Source organism: Geospiza fortis, unplaced genomic scaffold, assembly GCF_000277835.1.
Source record: "Geospiza fortis unplaced genomic scaffold, GeoFor_1.0 scaffold23, whole genome shotgun sequence".
Classification (NCBI taxonomy): Eukaryota; Metazoa; Chordata; class Aves; order Passeriformes; family Thraupidae; genus Geospiza; species Geospiza fortis.
The window spans coordinates 7,946,253-7,966,779 of NW_005054303.1; the positions used below are offsets into that span (position 1 = coordinate 7,946,253).

Sequence of the window (20,527 nt, forward strand, 5' to 3'; positions counted from 1 at the left end):
TCACCATGGCTATTTGTGCTTTGTTTCACTCTATTTACAAATTCTTAAGCATATTGACCATGGCTCCATGTTTTGAAGTCAAGAATGCAAAGAATCCATTTTTATTACTTTATTAACCTTTTTTATTTAACCTGGTAATAAAACTACTCAGCTGTGTGGTGAAATCTCAATTAAAATTTGCCTCTCCAGGAGCCACAGAGTCAAATGCTCCAGCAGTTATCAAAGTTGTTTCCCTGTTAAAGCTGTGCTGTTATCAGATTCTGTTATTCAGTACACAGATCCCTGCTTTCCAGCAAGCATCGTTTCAGGAGGTGCTCTGAAAGCTTTCTGGCTCTCCCAGTGATTGCTTCTCTTTTCTTTCACAGCAATTACAGTCTCTTCATTTAATTTCAATGGAAACTTTAGTGTTTTAGACCTTGCCCATGGAGCTGAATGCTCATCTCTGGATCTTATTTCCAGTCCTCAGGAGGACCGGTTTTGATGACCTAGTCTGATTACAGCATCTTTGACAGCTTTAAAGGAATTTGCCCTGGGGAAGAAGACAGCTGCTGCCCTGATGAGGGATTTTTCTGAGCAGGCCTCCCAAGCCAGACATGTCAGTGTGAGATGCTGCCTACATTTTTCATCCTGACCAACAGGTACGTCTAAAAAAGGTTGTGTGTTCTAGGCTGCACAGGCCAGTGTGGAGAGAGCCTCTGCTGTTAAACTGCTTAACCTGTTCCTGTCAAAACACTGCAGCTTCTTGGCTTCTTTTCCCTTGTGTTCTATATTCAGCCTCTCTGAAAACTGTGGGCCAGACCTTTGTGCTGGTGTAAAGTGGCATTGCTCCTTCCGTTTATACAGACTGCAGGGTAGGAACAGCCTCTTTGCCAGCGTCTGCAGCTCTTGTACAGCTCTGGTCTTAAACAAGGCTGATGAAATTATTATTTATGAACAATAGTAACCCTTATTAGGAGCTGCAATAAAAGAACTCATCAGACTTTTTAGAGTTGAATCTGTATAAAAGTTATACGGTAATTGGATTCCCTAAAGCACATTTTTTTCGTGAATGCTGAAAAGAAAATTATCCACATTTCAAATCCCAAACAACTCATTTTTCCTCCAGAAAGGAGTTATGATCTGCTTAACATGGTGGGGATCAGGAAAGCTCCATGCTCTCTTCCTAATGACATACCCAAATCTGGGAATTAAACTCTATTTTGCTCAGATAAAGTACCTAGAATGAATAGATCATGATTCAGATGAGTATGTTTTGCAATAAAAGATTTTGAGAAGTATCTGAATTTACAAAAAGTTCTATATATTCATCCTGGAGCAGCTACTTTACTTTTTGGGGAACAAATAAAGTAAAGATTTCAGATTGAAAGGCCAGAACTACCATGAGCTGGGGCAGTGCCAAGATTTAGAAGAAATCATCTTCAAGACATCTTCAGCCTTGTTTTTGTAAAAGAGATAAGCAGATAGCTTGGAGTTCTGTGAGGTGTTTGCTACACAGAGCACTAACTTCTCCTCTCCAGTGCCAGCCCATTTCCACCACATGCTGTTCCAAAATCAAGCTCTGAACTGACAAGTAAAGGTGACAGTTACCAATGCCATCTGCTCTAAATTCTCCAAATTCACTTTTTCCTCCTCTGTATTTTTATTTATGTTTCATAGAAAAAAAAAAGAAAAAAAAAGAAAAGGAGCATCATAGCGTCATTTTGCTTTCTTGCAGTTATTTGATTTGTGTTTGGTAAAGGCAAAAGAGCTGAAGCTCTCCTTTTCTGAAATGACAATGGAGAGCACAGAAAAGAGCAAACCCACCAGCTTTGATTAACCTGGCACTTCTTAGTCTAAATCTCTGACACTGATGCTGGCTCACAGTGAAAGACAGGACAGACTGGAGGCTCCTGGAGCACCCTTTGCTAAGAACATTTTGATTTGGGCTGTCCAATGTACCACTGAAGAAACTGACACAATCTCCCAGTTCTGGCATTATCCACACAGCAAGTAACAAACCTTGCCAAAAGCAGGAGTGTCAGGAAAATATGTTTCAGCCTACAGAGGTGTCACAAAGGCAGGAGAGAACTTCTGGGAAGGAGGAGTGGTGGTGTCACTTCTCCATCACCCTCACTTTAAAGATTCAAAGAGCCTTTTGCCCCAGTATGCTCCAGAAAGAATCTAATATTTTCCCAGCTTTCAAAACATAGGAAGAAATGCTAACTATAAGAACACTCCAGTCTCAAAACTTCTCCCAAAAACACTTGCTGGAGTGGGTATAATGCATGAAAAAGGGAATGCAAGACACTGCACCAGCTCAGTGTACCCAAAAGTTTTGTCTTTGTCGGGGAACAGCCATGTAGTCAGAATCACATAGCAGAGCAAGAGCTCAGCTTCCATGCCTCTCCCTTCAGACACCATGATTTCAGCATCTCCACAGCAGTCCCATGAAGCTTTATTCCTTGCCTTTGCATTTCTCTGCCTTTAAAAAAAAGGCAAAGTAATTTCTATTGTTTCATTGAGGAGACTGGTTGAAAGGCTCATACATTTGAGATGATGAAAAATATACTGATGAAAACACTCCACATCAGAAAAGAATATGCATTTGTTGAGGCAGAGATGATTCTGACCAGCATATTAATTTAAGCTGAGAGGTTTCCTGGTCCTGCACCAAATTTCTGATAAGAATGGGGGAGAGAGAGACAGCTGAGCAGTTAGCAGGCAGCTAATAAGAAACTGCATCTTAGGGGCATTGCACTTGAAGGTTCTGATTGAAATCTGCCAGGGGTCAAAGCTGGACCCTGTTTTCCCACTTTGCTCTCAAAGCACATCCTGCTCTCAGCTGCCCCACTGTAAGACACAAATTGTCCTGGTGTGAGCAGGATCCTACAATCTCTTGGAGGGATACCAAAGGATGCTCTGCTTTGGGATGAAAGCACAACTTAAATATTCAGCTTGCCTCTGCAAAACATAACTGGCTTTCAACCTGACTTATCTGTATAGCCTGATGCCAACAAGTGTACTTTGATGTTCTGCCTGAATTTTCCCTTGCTTATTTTCTTTGCCTCAGCTTAAACTGAGATGAAATTGAATATAAGCTCCAGAAGCTCTCGGCCAGTTTTGAAAATTGTACCAATTACTTTTTGTTAAACCTATTTGTTTTTCTCTGAAATCACCAGTCTCCAGGGCTTGCAGAGGTGGAGGAGAGAGACTTACTAATTAGAAAAACAAATATCATCATTAATAGACTTAACATTAATGTAAAGCAGCTGCCAATGACAGAGGGATTTGCCACTTGCTTTTTATAATCTTTATCATCCAATATCATCATCCAAATGCTTTCCAATTCACGGGGGTTTTTTACTCATTTGGGCTTTTGTTACACTTCAATCTGCTCTTTTCTCAATTTTTCTGTTCTTTCATGTCATTAATCTAATCTAATCCTCTTCCAAGGTGACACTACAAATGGAGCTCAAGTGCATTTACATCAGTGCCCTCAAATCATGTTATGTAGTTGCCTGTGTCTTGGTGCTTTGTGATTCCCTTGGCTCCTTCCCTTCCCATTGCTGTCAGCCCTGCTTGTTGCCCCTCACAGGGCCAGTTTGGCATTAATGGCTGCCAGGTTTCTCAAATCCTTTTTAGGGGAGGCACAGTGGCTTACAGAAGTCAATTGGAGTCTTTTGATACCTGGGATTAAGACAAAACCACTAATCCCCTTTTGAGGCTGTAACCTGCAGTCATCCTAGCTGGACTTCTCCTCAGGTCAAAGCTCACCAAGGAATGTGGGCAGGAAGCCCCAGTGAACACAACATCAAGCACAGAGTGATTACTGCTAAAATACAGCTCCTGAAGATGATTCCACTTTCCCTATTTATAAGGGGTTTTCTTTGCATGCCTTTTCTCTTTTATGCCAGCTCGGATGTCCTCCTGCTGGCAGTGGGTTTCTCCTAATTCATCTCATGGCTGATGGCAGCCCTGCCATCAACAGCAGCCCAAATGCTGTGGGCAGAAGTTACAGTTCCACTAGTTTTTGTTCATGAAATACAAAGAGTGTGTAACAAAAGCTGAATCAGAATGACCTCACTCACTCCAGCCCTGTCCATCTCCCACATCCCACATCAACAGGACTGACTGATTGGGAATCAGTGAGCCAACAGCAGAAATTAGCATTTGGTTCCTTGGCAACTCCTTCTCAATCAATACATATTTTACATTTTAGATCCCAGTGACAGGATGATCAGAACAAATTATAAAATCTCAGGTGGAATAAACCTAATGGCTGTGGGACATTTCTAAAATAAAAATGCATGTTGAATCACAAATAATAGCTTGGCTGCAATCTCAGGAGTCTAATTATGAAATGGATGTGGAATCATTCTGTAATTATTTAGAAAGTTCATTTCAGCAGCCAGAAATTCTCTCTATGTTTACTATACATCATCACAAGTCCTCTGTGGTTATTTGTAACATCTACCCGGAAAGACACATGAATAAGAGAGGCAATTTTAAGAAATGGAGACAGATTCATGCCTTTTATAAGTCAATGAACTCATGCCAGGAATAAATTGAGACCAAATTCCTCAACAGAGTTAAATCACTTCCAGTCAGTCCGAATAAAGCAGAGTTTGCTCTGCCCTGCAGCAGGGATGTTCTCACCACCATGCAAAACCCTGCAACACTTCTCAGTGCTTCTATCTTTGTCTTAGAAAAGAGCCCAATTTAAAACAAGGAAAAACCTGTGCACAATATGGATTTTAAACTGGTGTCACAGCTCCAGGAACATGATCATCACTTTGAAGAATTTGCTGCATGGTCCCCCTGTATTCAGCACTGGTGACGCTGCACCTTGAATCCTGTTTCAGTTTTAGGCCACTCACTACAAGAAAGGCATTGAGGTGCTGGAACAGGTCCAGAGAAGGACAAAGGAGCTAAGGAGGGGTCTGGACAACAAGATTTATGAGGAAGCAGCTCCAGTTTTGACTGGAGAAAATTAGGTTTAGGGGAAACCATCTCCGTCCCTACAACTACCTGGAAAAAGATTGTAGATGGGGGGTGTTGGCCTCTTCTCCCAATTAGCAAGAAGTAGAACAACAGGAAAAGGCCTCAGATTGCACCAGGGGAAGTTTAGATTGGACATAAGGAAAAAATTTCTTCACCAAAAAGTTGTCGAGCACTGGAACAGACAGCCCAGGAAAGCTGTTGGGTTGTGGTCCCTGGAGGTATTTAAAAGACATTTAGATGTGGCACATGGGGATGTGGTTTAGTGGTGGCCTTGGCAGGACTGGGCTAACACTTGGACTCACTGACCTTAAAGATCTTTTCCAAGCAAAACAATCCTGAGATGCTACATCTGCAAATAGGCCATCACTCTCTCTTCAGAAGTGAGTTCTGCTGTGATGGATCAGATGGCCACATGCAGCAGCACCACCCCAAGCCAATTTTCACAAAGGTTAGCAATCCAGGCCCACAGGTCCTGGGTGAATGGCCCAGGTCTGCCCACCTGCATCCAAGGGGTACTTACAGATCTGTGTGACCATGAAAGCTTCCAGCACAGGGCAGTAATAACTAAAGGGCAAAGAGGTCCCACTGGGAGGGTAATCCTGTGGGTCCTTCACTGAGCACCACAGGGATTGTTGGTGCTGCACTTTTCATGGATCACAATCCACTTCCTTGGGAAAAAACACTCCTGGATTCACAGCTCTCTGGCCATCACAGGAACTATCAGATATACAGGAGGCAAAACTGATTGCTTTCATCCTGGCTGGCTACACACACCAAGTGTTCCCAGATCATCTTCCCATTCAGTGCTCTGTTTCCATTATGCTTTGCTGTTGATTTTTTTATCACCAACTCCATGAAAACGCCACATTTTGGATTGACCGACAGATAACAGATTAATCATGATCCTTCTGGATGTGGAATGGAAACATGCAGTCCAAAGAGCTGATTTTTGTCCTGAGGCTGGGATTTACACAGTGCTTTCTTTAATGGGAGGTTGAGGAGAAGAAATGGTGCTGTATGACATCTCATGGGTGTCCCAGAACTCTCAGCAATAAATCTGTTTCTCCAGAGGCAGAAAAAGGAAGGAGGCAACAGCCAATTATACTCTGTGGGGCAATTTGCTGTTTTATTTCCTGATGTACTCCCTGACTAGTGGAAAATCACTCTTGGCAAACACAAAACTTACCCTGCTTCCAAAAGGTGCATCTCTAAATTATTAATCAAGAGTACACAGAACCGCGAAAGGTGGAATACTGAACAAAGGCTCAATTGACACCCTGGAAGTTGAGGAAGATATGGAAGACTCCCCTCTAATTTATTTATTCCTTTTCTGTTCTGTTATCCTGATATGCTGCTTCCAGTTACCACTGCACCCCACACTGTATGGGATTACGTGATTTTGTTTTCAGATTGTTGGAGATAAAGTTACTTCATTATTAATATATATGCACTGTGCATATCCATAAATATTGAATATATACCTGTGTGTGTGTGTAAACCTACTGCAAGTGTTAATAGTTAAGATAAACGAAGTCCATTATTGCAATGAGTGACTATTTCTATGACCCTATTTGCAATAAAAGCAGATTCAATGATATGAGAAAATTGCTAGATTTCAGAATAATTGAACCAGGCCAGACGAATCCCCACAAAGGCATCATTTACAAAGTACTTTGCTTGTCTAAAATATTTATTCCCACAGAAGGAAATGGAAAAAGAGTTCATATGGTTACACGGCTATCCTCTGAGTGTAAAATTGTTTTATCATGTTATGTTTATTTCCTAGACATCTTCCACTGAGGTATTGCAGAAAAAATACTGGCTGTGTAGTTAATTCCTTTGTGTGGACTGTTCATATTTATTCTCTGGGAAGTCAATCATGTTTTGTTTAGGCATGTTTTGTTTTTCTGCTGAGCAAACACTTAAGCAACCCTTTTCTTGTAAAAACTTATTTGCATATACAATGTGCACCATTCAATGTCAGTGCTACACAGAGAGTTGAAATGTTTTTGCTTTCTCTCCTATGTACCATGGGAAGTTGTGGATTTCTTGATTAAAATGTTGGTGTTGCTCTTTAAGACTGCATTATGTTGTTCGTGTTTAAGGGCTACATCAGTAGTTATAGATAATTTTAGTTTGTCTTTTCTTGAAAGCCTGGATAGATTTTTTACTATTAAATGCTCACAGCAAAATGATTCCAAGCAATCTACAGACAAAGAATTACTCCCAGCAATTATCCACTGAATAAATCTGAATAATGAATACATTGACAAAAGTCACTATCTATTTGTGAACAATTAGCTGAAAGAAATAGAGGTGACACTCACAAGCTAAATAATTCATTTATGAATTATTTGTCCAGCTTTGTTTCTGACGTACTTTGCATGAAATGAGATCAAATCTTAGATGAAAAATTACTTTAAAAGGAAGGGCAATATTAAATGAAATTCTTACAGCTTTTAATGCAGAAATCACCCCACTATAGTAACTATTATTTATTATCAGTGATTTCAGAGGCTTAAGAAGTTATTTTCCTGGATTCTTTTACTTTAAGCATAGGGCTGTGTTTTATTCCTAACATATGTCTAATTTTAGGTTGTTAAACTACAATCAAAAGCACTTAGTACGAATGGAACTGTACCTGTCATGAGATTTGAACTCCTGACATCTTTATCCACTGAAACTTGAGTGCCCAGGTAACTACTAATTATTCAAGCATTTACAACCATTACTATCAATATAATTAGCACATCTTGAGATAAAAGTGAGAATGCCACGGTGAAATTACCATCTCTGGCATTTAAATAGCAATCTTTCATGAAAACATTTATAAGCTGTCCAATTATTCTTCAATCAAATGAGCCAAAAACCTGTTTACATTTAAGGGGAATCTAAAACTGAAAAGAAATTATTTCTGGCATGAAAAATTATAAATGTTGTCTCCATATGTCCATTTCTTGAATACAACAAATCCCATCAACTTCTGCATTGGTGGTTTTTTGGTTGGTTTTTTGGTTTGGTTTTGTTTTGTTTTAATTACCAAAGTATCTTTTACCAAATACTTAGAAAACTGTAAAACCTTCCTTTGAACAAAGCCAGGTTCAGTGAAAAAAACATGAACCAGGTTTTTCATTCAGATCTAAAAGCTGACAAGTGCATTACTCTACTCTGCAGGAATAAGAGGCTGCACAAGACCTTATGTGCCTTAATAAAAATAAATAAGACAATTCCCATGGACAAAGCCAAAACTAGATGAGGACTAGACTTTAACTTCCTAATCCCACCTTCATCAGTTTTGCTGGCCAAAGCAGGCAGGTAAATTCCTTCTTACATGAATTAGTAGTAAGTGACTTTCACAACAGGAGGAAGGAGGAGCCAGAGAAGCCAGGGACCATGGTTTGACAGGTTTTGTCACTTTTCTGTCTAGGATCTACTATGAACAAAATTTTAAAGACTGTCTTTTCCCCACCAAAAGCCATCTTAGATTTCCTGAAATAACATCTGTGGAACACTTGCAGGACACAGCAGAGAGGGGATTTTGGAAGCATTTCACAAGGCCTGCAGCTGTGAGCTGGTTTCAGCATGAGGAAAAGCCCTCCATCACCCCAATGCACAGGAAAGAGAAGGTAAGGTAACTCTCTTCAGGGGGCTTTTAGATATGGTGCATTCAGTGGAGAGCCCTAGACCAGCACAATCTATTCCTCTCCACATGGATGCTGATGTCACCAAGGACAGGCTTGAGGACAGTGCACCCATGCAGAGGCTGAGCTGCAGGAGGGCAGCAAGTCCTGAGGGGTTTGCTGACCCCACATCAGCCTCAGAAGCCTCCTCTGCTGCTCTGGCCCAGTTTTCTCTGGGGGAGGATCCCACCCCTTTCCATCTACTCACCCATTCCCCAAATGCCTGAAAGGAAGCGAGTAAGTAGTGAAGCCCAGAGAGGAACTGTGCCCTCTGGTTTCCAGTGCCAGTATGAGCATCTTGCCACCCTCTCTGCCCTGCAGAGCAAGGCCCAGCCTGAACATGACTTGGAAATATCCATCCAACCACCTGCTATAAAATCAAACCATGTACATTACACATGGCGCTGCAAATAAATAGCTCCATGGAAAGAAAAAGAAAAAAAGAAAGCACAAGCTTGTGCTTGCAGGGACAACAAACCAGTATATTTCAGCAATCATGGCAGGTATTTCTAACAAGAAATTCTATATTTGATGATGCCCAGCCTTCAGTATTTGACAAGGGACTGTTAAAGCCTCTTGAACAGTAAATCACCTCTCTTTCTATCAATAATCTTATTATAATATGAGTAGAAATGTCAAATGTTTAAATCCCACTTTATTACTATAATAATGAATTTAATTTGTAAAACATATAAAGTGAGGCCATAACTGTTCTGGAGGGAGATATCTGTCATGCCACTATATTTATATAATTTGCTGGTGACTTTACCCACATATTTTGAACAGAAGAAGGATTAAAAGCAATCCCACTTGCAAGGCTTTTGTGATTGGGAATGGATTCTGGAAAGGAATCCAACATGATCACAGAAATGCATAAATTGCTATTTTAAAAAACCACCCCCAATTCACATTCAGGCAGAACAAACACGTAGGTGTTTATCTGTGACTTGCTCCACTCAGGCCCTCTCCCGCTGCCAGAGCAGCCCTGCTTCCAGCTGCACAGCCAGTATTATCACTGGGTGCTATTTTTGGCTCCTGAGTACATCTCATCCTTCCCACACCAGCCCTGGTACAAAGGACACAAACTCTTCTTCCCCCTCCTCATCCTCCTCTCTGCTCCCGGCTGTGCGGAGCCGCTGCCGGCTCCGTCCCCCTGCTCAGGGATCTCTGGACACTTTTCCCTGCTCCTTCTCAGTTTCTGGGCAAGAGGCTTTCCATCCAAAGCTTCATGTGGGAGGCTTCATGTTGGCATCCAGAGTACATGTCCCAAATATGTCCAGCCTCACGTCCTGATCCTAGTGCCAAAGAGCTGCAGGTAAGTCATCTTCTCATGGGGGATGAAGTCCCTGCGTGCAGTGCCTGCAGCTTGTTATAAGTGGGTTGTTTTAGGGCCATACAATTGCCCAGCTATCACTTTGGTAGGTTTCCAGCTCTTGTCACAGTATGCTAACACCAGATTTCTGTCTGAGGGGGCAGTGTTTTGTTCGTTCTGACAATGTGTAGCTTTGATTTCTGTAAGCTATTAAAGTCTAGTGAATATCATGAAATCACTTCCTTTTTAAGGTCTTCCTTGGCTAGGCGCTATCCAACCAGCCAGTTGTTTCATGTTTTTCTCTTCTGATGCGCTGTCTCTGCTAAGTGTTTGGAAAAGCTCATATGGGCAACAGCTGCACTTGGAGTTATAAATCTCTTCAAATACAAGGTTCAGTTTCCTTGGTCGTGCCATAGGAGAAGCCCTTATAGCTATAACCACCCCCAGCCTGAGCTAGGCTGTGTCTCCCTAAACCTGTTTCATTTTACACAGAGTAATCAAATATTCATTATGTGAGTAAGTGAGTGTGTGGCTGTTGCAGAGGGATTGGGGTGTTCACCTGGCAGATGAGAGACCCTGTTCCCAGTGACCGCTCCAATGAATATTTAAGTATTACATATTAAGTATTCATTGGAGCAAGGATAGGAGCAGGCTTCTGCCACCCCCAAGGGAGCACCCAAACACGAGGCTGTAAAGTCATTCTTTCTTTCTTTCTTTAGCTCAATGAATATTTAATTATTCAAGGCCAAACAAGACAGCTCCAGTGGCAGAGACTGAGATTCCCTGCTCCCGTGTGTGCACCATAACCCTGATGATGAGGGCGTGTATTTAGACATAGCTTTGTATTTCTTTGGACTCAGAAAGAAGTGAAATCCAGGTTTTCCATAACATGAATGGGACTTCCAGCTTCTTAGCTGATGAATGAGCTTCAACACACACTGTCCCCAGTCATGAGACAAAGGTGATATGACCCCAGGTTCAGAGAAAGCATCCTTATCAGTGATGAGATTGGTTTTATGAATCTCTCAGGAGAAGGGATCAAAGACATTCCTCACCCCATGGCAGTTCCTGCTGGCTATGTAATATGCCTTCTGAGGTTATCCAGAATGTGATGTGTAAGAAAACTTATTTATCCCCTTTACTCTGGGGTCTGACACCCCCAGATTGCAGTCACTGGGACCTAATCCTGCTTCTGCAGTCCAAGGAGTGGGTGTGTAAAATGGTGAGCATGGAGAAAGCATCCAACAAGAAAAGTCAAGGCAATGGCATTTGGGTCAAAAAAAGGACAAAAGCACATAATTGAGGAGTAGAAAGATTAAAGCAAGAAGAAGAATTGAAGTAAGGAGCATGCAATCACTGAGTGGGGGAACAACAAACAAGGGGGAGAAAAGGGAACAGAGAGAAATCCAGAAGAAATAATAACCTTTATCTAGCAGAGGAACAGAGGGGAGAGATGGAAAGGGCTAGAGAAGATTACTTCAGTCTTAAAATAGAATGTTAAGAATCTCTACCTCTCACTTTGAAAAGCAGAAAAATTGCCATCTGCTCTCTACTGCCACAGGACAGTGGTGTCTGAATCAAGGTTCTTTGGATTCACTTTGGGCAGTTGACTGTGGGAGCATTCCCATGCAGAGCAGTGAGTTATTAATGTTATTGAAGCTCTCTTTCTTGTAATTTCAAAGAATCCACAGCATTATGATTCTGTTGTCAAAGACTAAATGTGGTTTCCAAGCAAAAACCAGAGCAACATGATAATTGTTATATTGAAATACAGATAAATTACCTTCTTGTACCCATCAGGAGTGTCCAAACCCAAGTGAGCTGCACAGTCCCAGTTGTTGAAATGATAATGCTGCATTCTGAATGGAACTGCTTAGCTCAGAACATTTCAAAGGTGCTCCAAATGATATGGTTCATATATTTCATATCACATTTATGTTCTTCTAAGAGCAGCCCAAGGCTGTTGAGCAGCACCTTCAGCAAATATTTGTTACAATTTAGAGAAATCCTTTCTGAACGTCCATTGCTTTAGCTATCCTTTCCCCTGAGAATACAGCTTTAGAGTACTGCAGATCTATGGCAATGTAGGAATATCCCTTTTGTTTGGCTGTAAATATGTCAGTGGTCTGTCCAAGCAGAGGTGTTACACATCATGTCCTTCGAGGGACACGGTAACACATCCACCAAAGATCAAAACTTCACCCAGATGCTTCACCCTGTTTGAATGGTCACGTGTTTTGTGTTTTGCTCAACTCTTTAGACAGATGACAGCAGCTCTCCTCCTTCCATACTGAGGAAAAGGCCACCTGTGGACCAAGCTGTGGGGGAGAGGCGGAGAGCAGAGAGAAGGGTTCGATTCCGTGAGCCAGAAGAAGTCATTGAACATGGTATGCTCAAGCTATCAGGAATTTTGCCATGACCTTTCCAGCTTTTAACATCCACTCTGTCTGGGCACATCAGCTTCCCCCTGTGATGATTTGTGATTTTCAGCTCAGCACAGAGCAGAGGATGGATGATGTTTGCTCTGTGCTCTGCAGAACTGCATCTGGTCCATCGCCTGCCTGCCCTGGGATGGACAGGGATGGACAGGCTCCTGCATCACCCTCAGCTGCTGTCACAGTGACTCCTGAGTCAGCCCCACAGGGCTCATTGTACACCCTGGGCCTGGCTGGGCCCCAGGGCTTCCCCAGAGCAATGTTTCCACACAGACCAAATTTAAACATAATTATGTCACTGTGGGTAACTAGGATGCCACAGAATACAACAGCAGAGGTCTGAGCCCAGCAGCCAGGATGTAATAACTTCTGCCAACAGAGGCACCCAAGGACTGACACAGCTAACAAAACCTCTGGTCTTTTCCTTCATGAGCCAAAATATTGCAAGTAGGTCAGCTGGGAGTGACCTTCAGCAGAGGTCTGGCACAAGGATCCAGTTTGCACTTGTGCACATGGTGTATGCCATACCAAATAATAATTGGTGTTACCTTCTGACTTTCCCAAACCCATCCAAACAAGAAAATTGTATTTATTAGTATAGAACTAAAATTATATGGGTTTGATATGTCAGTTGGTCAAAACACAGGTGACAGAATGGTAAAATTTCTGTCAGCCCCCTGTTTGGACTGCTACAGTTTCTGAAAATAAGGCTTGGCATCTGCTGTGTCTATAAACAGAACTCTCACTTGTTTGGCAATGCATTGCTTGGGAGGATGCCTCCTGATGCATGGAGGGGAAGCTGTTTCTTGATAAGCTTGTTGACATGGCCTGGGCTTTCCCACCAAAACTGAACTCCTGGAGAGGCTCAGTGAGTCAGCCCTAAATTCCCCAAAGCTCATCTGACTGCTCAAGAGCAGGATTCTGATGGGAATTAACAACTCCCTCAGCTCTCTGCCAGAGTCCATGCCCCACATCAGCACTGGGAATCCTGCAGTCAGTGCAGCCCAGGGGACCAGGCTGGTCTCCCCCTGGCTCTGGCTTCAGCAAAGCCACGCTGGAACTCATACAGGGAGCTGCAAGCATGGAGAAGACTCTGAGACTCTTTTTCATGGAGACATGAGAGATGTTCCAACCCATAATTAGTATTCTCTGTTACAAACAGTCTGTGATTTAGATTATTTGCTGTTTGTCCATACACTATTACTCACATTAAGGCTGGTAAAATGAAGGTTTCTGGCACCACTGAAATTTTTCCATTTCCAGTCCAGGACTTTTCATCCTGGATCGTGTCTGGGCCTGGCTGCCAAGCAGACACATTTCCAGGATATTGTTGATGAAAGTTAGTCTGACAGTGCTTTCTTAACTTTCATTCTTTCAGCCTGCTGGTCTAAATACTTTCCTTTCTAGGAATTATGTGCCATAGGGAGGGGTTTTAGCAGAGCTGTTTCCTGACCTCCCTGCAACAGCAGCAATCCTGCCTCTGAATTCTCTCACTCAATAATTTTTCCTCACTTTCCTGAAGTGCACCTGCATCTTTGCATGTTTGCATGGATTGGGTAGGTCCTCACCCAGAGCCAAAAGCGGTGTAAGAGGTTGCCCAGCATCTCCAAGGTGACAGGTAATTTCAGAGACACTGCTTGGTCCTGGCTTTTCTTGTTCACCCTCTGCCAAGAGACCTTTCCAGGCAAGTAAAAACATTTTCATTTTGTCTTCCAGTAATTTCCTGCTGTGACTACGTAGTGGGTAAGTAGAATTTTTCACATTATAACTGTGAGCCATCCCTAGCATTAACCTGAGTTTGCTTTTGCAGCTGGTGGGATGCACTGTGCAAATACACCCTCCATAGGCACAGCAGTTTGCGTTGTCAGTGGTTGCTGCTTTTTCTTCTCAGCATAAGCAGCACAAGGTGCTGATGAGGTCTGGTGCAATTTTAAACAAGACATCTAGTAAGACAAATAGTGGAAACAAAAATTAAATCCCTGAAGCTATTTTTAATTTAAATATCATTAATATATTTTATGGCATTCGAATAGGTGCGGGTTTCTCACAAAGATATGCAGGGAAAGCACCCCAAGCTAAACAATAGTTCTCCCTGCTGAGTTTTGTATGAGGGGAAGAGACAATTCATTTATATGCTATCAGCAGGGTAGAAATAATAAAAATAATCAGGTTTTTTCTGATTTTTTTTTTGAGGTCTGGCAGCCTCACAGACCGCCAAGCAAATGAGTGTATGTGGATATTCTGATGATGGTGATCATTTCTAGAGGCCCTGGGCAACATGCAGCCCCTGCTGTAGGCAGGGAAGGGGAGAGGGGCACCTATACATGTATTATATACACACACAGAGCTGTAGTTTTGGGAGGACAAAAAGCCTCTCAGGGATTTGTCCCCATATCCCTCAGCTTTTGCTCTTGTCCAGGAATGGAGGCTGTATGCTCATGACAATGGTGGCATCATCTAGGGCTGTTACTGGGCTGGAAACAGGGTGCTGCAGCCAGAAAGGCAAAGATCAAATATTCTTCAGGGCATAGTGGAAATGTGTACCCAAGGCAGGAGCTGAAACAAAATCTCCTGTATTCAGGTCCAGTGCTCTTCTCAGATGAGTTGCCATGAGACTGGGCACAGGTCTGTGCTCTTCCAACAAGCAATTTAACTAACAAATTTAAGCATTAAATTTCTAATTGTAATCGAGAAAAGCAAATTTGATTTTCAACACCTAAATGTAGTGATGGGCTGAAGCTGTTGTGAGCATAGCTCATCACAATTTTGCAGGTGGAATTGCTCTTCTGCATTATTTCCTTCTGTTCATAGATAGAACATATTTCATAACTGAGAGGATATAAGGAAAGCTCAAGTTTACATTTGAGATCACCCAGAAATTTCACATGGAAAGTAACTTTTTAAAAGTTGAAACAGGTTACAAGCACTTCATATGAAAGGGTTGATGTGAAAAGCTGTTCAGCTTCCACAGGAAGGTTTCCCTGCTGCCATGTGTGCTCATCAGCCAAGCCCCACATTGGAAAAGGCAGGTGGAGCACCCAGTCAGGAGCTGTAGCCTGTGGTGTGGGAAATCTCACAAGGGAAACACCAACTCCCAGCTCACAAATCTCTGCAAAACCAGAAAGTGGTGAGCAATTCCCTGGCTAAACACCTTCATATCAACCCTGCATAGAATAATGCCAAACACACAAATTTATAAAATCTGAAGCCTGCACATGGATAATTTGAAAACAGAAAGAAGGGCTAAATTCAAATGAATAAATTACTTGCTGCAAATAATTCACTCAGGCCTATTATGGGACATTGATTTGGTTTCTGGTTAGCTATAAAATGACTGCCTATTAACATTTTACCTTCTCCCCATACACTTTTTGATACATTATTATGTGTTTCTGGCTTGGTTTTATGACTTTTACCTTCCTCTCTGTACATCTGTGTGACAGTTTAATTGACTGGTGTGTATTCCAGGGCTCAGAGTAGAAGCTAATTTAAATATGTTACAGCTAATGTTGGCCCTTTACCCATAATAATACACTCCACATTTTTATCTCCTTATTGATTATGTGCATATGGCAGGAAAATAGCTGCACACTATGGGTTTTATTCAGGCATGAATTTGGCTTTATACTGCATGTTTAATACTCTAAGTGCTTTATGAAATAGTGCCGAGTGTGCAATGGCCATGCAGTCAGAGAGAGCAGCCAGGGCTGAATCAAAACTGGATCCCCAAGGCCCAGGGATGGATACACACAGGCAAGGACTGAGACACAGCTGTCAGCAGGCTGAATCCAGCCCTCTGATATCCACATACGTGCTGTGCCCAACCTTTAAACACGTTTGAAAAATATTTTGAAGGCAGGAAAAATCTTTACAGTATGCTCTTGCTGAAGAGCAAGTGCAGAGGATGTTGTGGTGTAATTAGCACACAAAGCACTCTGAGAGTGGTTCAAACTGCCAGAGCTTTCTGAACATGCCTCTTGGTTAATGGAGCCATGTTTGGGTTCTTCCCATAATTAGCAGGAGTCCCAAACAAGCTGACTTACCAGGGAAAAGGACAGAAATCTATAGCTTCTCTCTTTTATGGGGCATTTGTGAACATTAAATAATTAGACCAAGTAGCTTCATATTCTCCTATCATTCAACTTAACATTTAGGGTAAAGGTATAAAAAATTGCTGTAGGGGAAGTTGAGATCATGCATTAGCTATGCTAATCCTGTTCTTATTGTATATAATTAAACTCTTTAAATGCTCCATTAGATGATATCTTTCATACTCACCACCTTCCATCAGGAGGTGTGACTCACTATCACTTAACTGATGCCTAGAGAAGTGCTCACCACCAGAGCCCTCTGTACCCTGCTGCTGCCACAAAATTAGGACAAAGGCATCAGCAGGGGATCAAATTTGGGAAGCATTTAAGATGGCACTAAAATAATGCTGCTTCCTTTTTTTCTTCTCATCACCGTTCAGCAGATGACAGGACATCATCTGGATTGCCTGTGCTCCTGTGGCTCTTGTTTTGTGCAGTGCTGATCCTTGCTGTGAGTCTCTACTTCACCAGCATGAAGCAAGATGTCACAGTCCTGGAGGAATTTCAATCCCGACTCGTCATATTCTTTCTGCACATAAGACACGTTGCTCAGAGGTGCTGGACTTGGTTTCTGAGGCAGTAGCAGCATCCTCCAGCCTGGCACTGCTGAGAAACATCAATGCAAAGCTCCCAGCCTACTGCAGCCACATGCAAGGAAAGCATGAGCATCCACCTCAAAGAGCAAGGAAATCAGCCCTGCTGTGCACCATCCAGCAAACACTTTGTTCTCCTTTTTCCTTCTTTGTTGTCTTTCTTTGTTTCACATCAGTGAACATTCATACTAATGCCTTGAGGTCCCACCAAGCTCATGCTCCTTCACCCTGAACAGCAAACAAGTATCTGGATTTGGTTACCCAGAGTTTATCAGCTGCTGATATGAGCAGCAAAAGCAGAGAGAGAAATACATCAATCTGTGCAGGCAGCAGCAAACTCAGAAGAAAAGTCTTGTGAGTCTCAGGTCAAGACTTCAGATACCAAATCATCTTTCTCCTCCAGTCTCCAAAGAATTATTCTGCAAAGGGTAAAATAAAGCTGAGCTATTGCACAGACACTGCTCTGGTGGCCAAAGGCTTGGCAAGCTGCTATATTTATACACCTGAAATGATTATTAGTAAAATCCCAGCAAATGGCTTTCTTATTTCCTTTCATGCATTTTATTCATCCAGGGGCAAAAGCTGGTTCTTAATGCTTCACTTCACTCCCAGTTGTGGAAAAGAACATGGAAACTCATTAAAACAGAAAATAGTTTATTTGCCTAACATAATAAATAGCAGCATTGAAACCCAGGTTAATCATCACAACAGTAGTTTAATTCTCTGGGTTTGATTCAGTCCTTAAACCCCAGAGGCTGACATGCAAGATTTATGATAGTGCTTGTATTCAGACAGAGATTATGCCTGAGTATCCAAGGCCTTATATCATGATAATATGGACTGCTTATGAAGGTGTTGGATGCACAGTTCCTTTATCATTGTCCCACCATGCTATGCATTTCTCTGAAGGAAGAAATCCTTTTAATGGAGATCATGTGAAACGGTGCTCTGGGTGCCTGAGAGGAGAACAAATGACTGCAAGTTCTTGAGCTTCAAAGAACCAGCACAACCAGCTTTTTATATCTTAGATTCTGCTCAGCTAGCATGTGATGTGTGCTTGGGTTTATTTTGTATGGTAAGATTGACATCAAAACCTCTAAGTAAAAGAAAAAGGGGGAAAAAAGGGGAGGTGAAAACTCTGCAGAGAAGATGAAGAGATGTCTACAAGACCTTGGCTTATATCCTCCCTGCCATTGCAACCATCAAAAAGAAAAAATGGTGCTTTATTTCTAGGTTGTTTTTTTTTTAAAGAGGGCCATACATCTGCCCCAGCAACCTTCTCCCAAGCAGCCCAAGAACTTTAACCAGGAGAGGATAAACAGGAACACAACCTGCAACCTTCTCTCAGGAGAAGAGGGGGCAGCAGCTTGATTGAGAACAGGTCAGAAAAATTTCAGCCCAAGACAGAAAGAAGTGCCTTCAGTGGCTGCTCTCCTGCCTCCCCTAAGCTGTCAAAGCCACAGGCAGGCATTGGACACAGCTGGCCTGGGAAGCAGGGATTGCTCTGGCCTGGGAAGCAGAGGGTACTGCAGGAGCAGGGTTTGCCCCAGGGGCTGTGTGCAGATCACTCAGTACCCCAGCTCAGAGGGTGAGTCCCACCCCTGCCTCCCTCCCTTCTACCCTGCCTCAGCCCTGCTGTTCAGGTAATAAAGAAGAAAGGTTTTAAACCTGTGTGCTGGTGAATCTCTGGGGAAAAGGTTTAGATTGGTACCTGCAGGGCCAGAGGGGTGATTTTGACTTCTGTTTGCATTTTTTTTGAATGCTTGTGATCTTTTTAATGTCCAGGTTGAAACTCTGACAAATCAGTGGTGTTTCTTTCTGGCTCTGGGCTGACTCCTCTTAGGACTGTGAGGGAAAATGTGGGGGTGGTGTGAGGACCATCCATGTGCTCACCTTCCTGCACAGCTCCCCAGGGCATGGACAGAGGACCACCTTTACACTGAGCCTGCTACAAAAGGAAAATGTCCACATTCCTCTTGCTGGGGCACAATTTATTGGTGTGAGTGAGAACTGCTATCACATCTGGGCTGTCAGGGATATTTAGCAGAGGAACAGCTATTTTTGGCTTTTGTGTTGGCTCTGTTTGGGACTGTTTTGGCCATGGGAAAAGGCAGCACTTGAGTTATCTTGAAACCACTGTTGAGGTCTCACCATGGCTTTACAAGGTCTCCTGGGTCAGGATTGTTTACTGTGCTCAGTCAGATACTTGGCAGGCAGCAGAAAGCCAAACTAAAAATGCCTTGAAGCCAGAAGGTTTGAAATAAATGAAGGCTAAAACCTGTTTCTGGCAGAGCAGTGGCATCTTGTAGGTGAAGAAACTGAAGCTAAGAAAGCCATTGCATGTGGGAGTGAATGAAGTGGGTCAATAACATGACTGGGAATAGGAGAAAAAACTCCATTCCTGCATTTCTGCATTTCTTTACTGCTGCACAACACCACTGTGGACTTCCCTCTTTTATTTCCTTCTCACAGTGAAGCTCTTTTTCCATTCATCCATACTGCTTAAACACACACAACTCCCTTTCCCTCTCTGCTCCTTCATTCTTTAGCTATCACAGCTTTATCCTCAACACTGGATGTGATTTCTCCTTATTCTTGTTCAACGGTGTTTTTTCTGGGTGTGACACCTTTAGGAGTTTGGCTCTCTAAAGTTACATAACATTATCTGTGTTGGGTAATAATCCCCTTGCTGGCCATGCTGGGCAATATTTCAACTCCTGAGAATTTCCCAATAGAGGTAAAAAAGAGAAAGAGTACATAATTTATTGCAAAAATTGGAGATGCTCACCTGAATTCACACTGGAGCCAACCTGGTGAATTGCTTCAGAAGTCAAAAGTGCTGCAGCCAACCAGCTCTGGGCAACGGTGTAATGAATGCAATTGTACTGTAAATATATGAATTGTAAATGGCTGTGGTTTAGATAGAAAGGGCTGGAAGAGGGAGTGATGTAGGACAGGGCCCGTGGTGCAGTTTTTGAAGCAGACAGTGGAAGGAGGCATTCCCAGGAGCAGTGTCAGGGGGGCAGGAGACAAAGGGCAGGGGAGAGCAGCAGGTCTGTGCATGACAATGAACTAATGGCAGTCCCTAGGGGTAGAAGTGCTGCTTGAATTCCCTGATGCAGGGAGTATGTAACTAACACACAGCAGAAACAAGCAGACCACAGCAGAAGAAGGGTAAGTGTTGTTTTGACAGCGTTCAGCACATTCCTGCAGTGTGAACGGATGGAGGGCAGCTGCCAACACCCTCTTCAGGCACATCGACAGCACCTGATTGCAGCAGCAGCAGTATCCATGCCCACAGGATCAGAGGAGATAGAAAAAGACTCAGAGAGATGACACTGGATGGTTTTGCATTAACCTTTTGATGCACTCAGCATTAGCACCAGTGAAAGGCAGTCCCAAAGGCTGCCTCGAGTCCCCTTCTTTCCCTTCATCT

The 20,527-nt window shown here is 42.7% G+C and overlaps 1 protein-coding gene and 1 long non-coding RNA gene across 2 annotated transcripts; both read left to right on the forward strand.

Moving 5' to 3' along the window:
- The first annotated feature begins 533 nt into the window (after positions 1-533).
- On the forward strand, positions 534-8,606 carry LOC115949488. The gene is made up of 3 exons (XR_004082931.1): positions 534-638; positions 7,576-7,676; positions 8,499-8,606. It is a non-coding gene; the product is annotated as an uncharacterized LOC115949488 (long non-coding RNA).
- A 1,154-nt stretch (positions 8,607-9,760) lies between these two features.
- Positions 9,761-18,604, forward strand: CUNH14orf180 (chromosome unknown C14orf180 homolog). The gene is made up of 4 exons (XM_005417919.2): positions 9,761-9,975; positions 12,233-12,359; positions 14,124-14,150; positions 16,879-18,604. Exons 1-4 carry the CDS (start codon positions 9,889-9,891, stop codon positions 17,079-17,081), a joined length of 444 nt encoding a protein of 147 aa, XP_005417976.1. The 5' UTR covers positions 9,761-9,888; the 3' UTR covers positions 17,082-18,604.
- Positions 18,605-20,527: the final 1,923 nt, after the last annotated feature.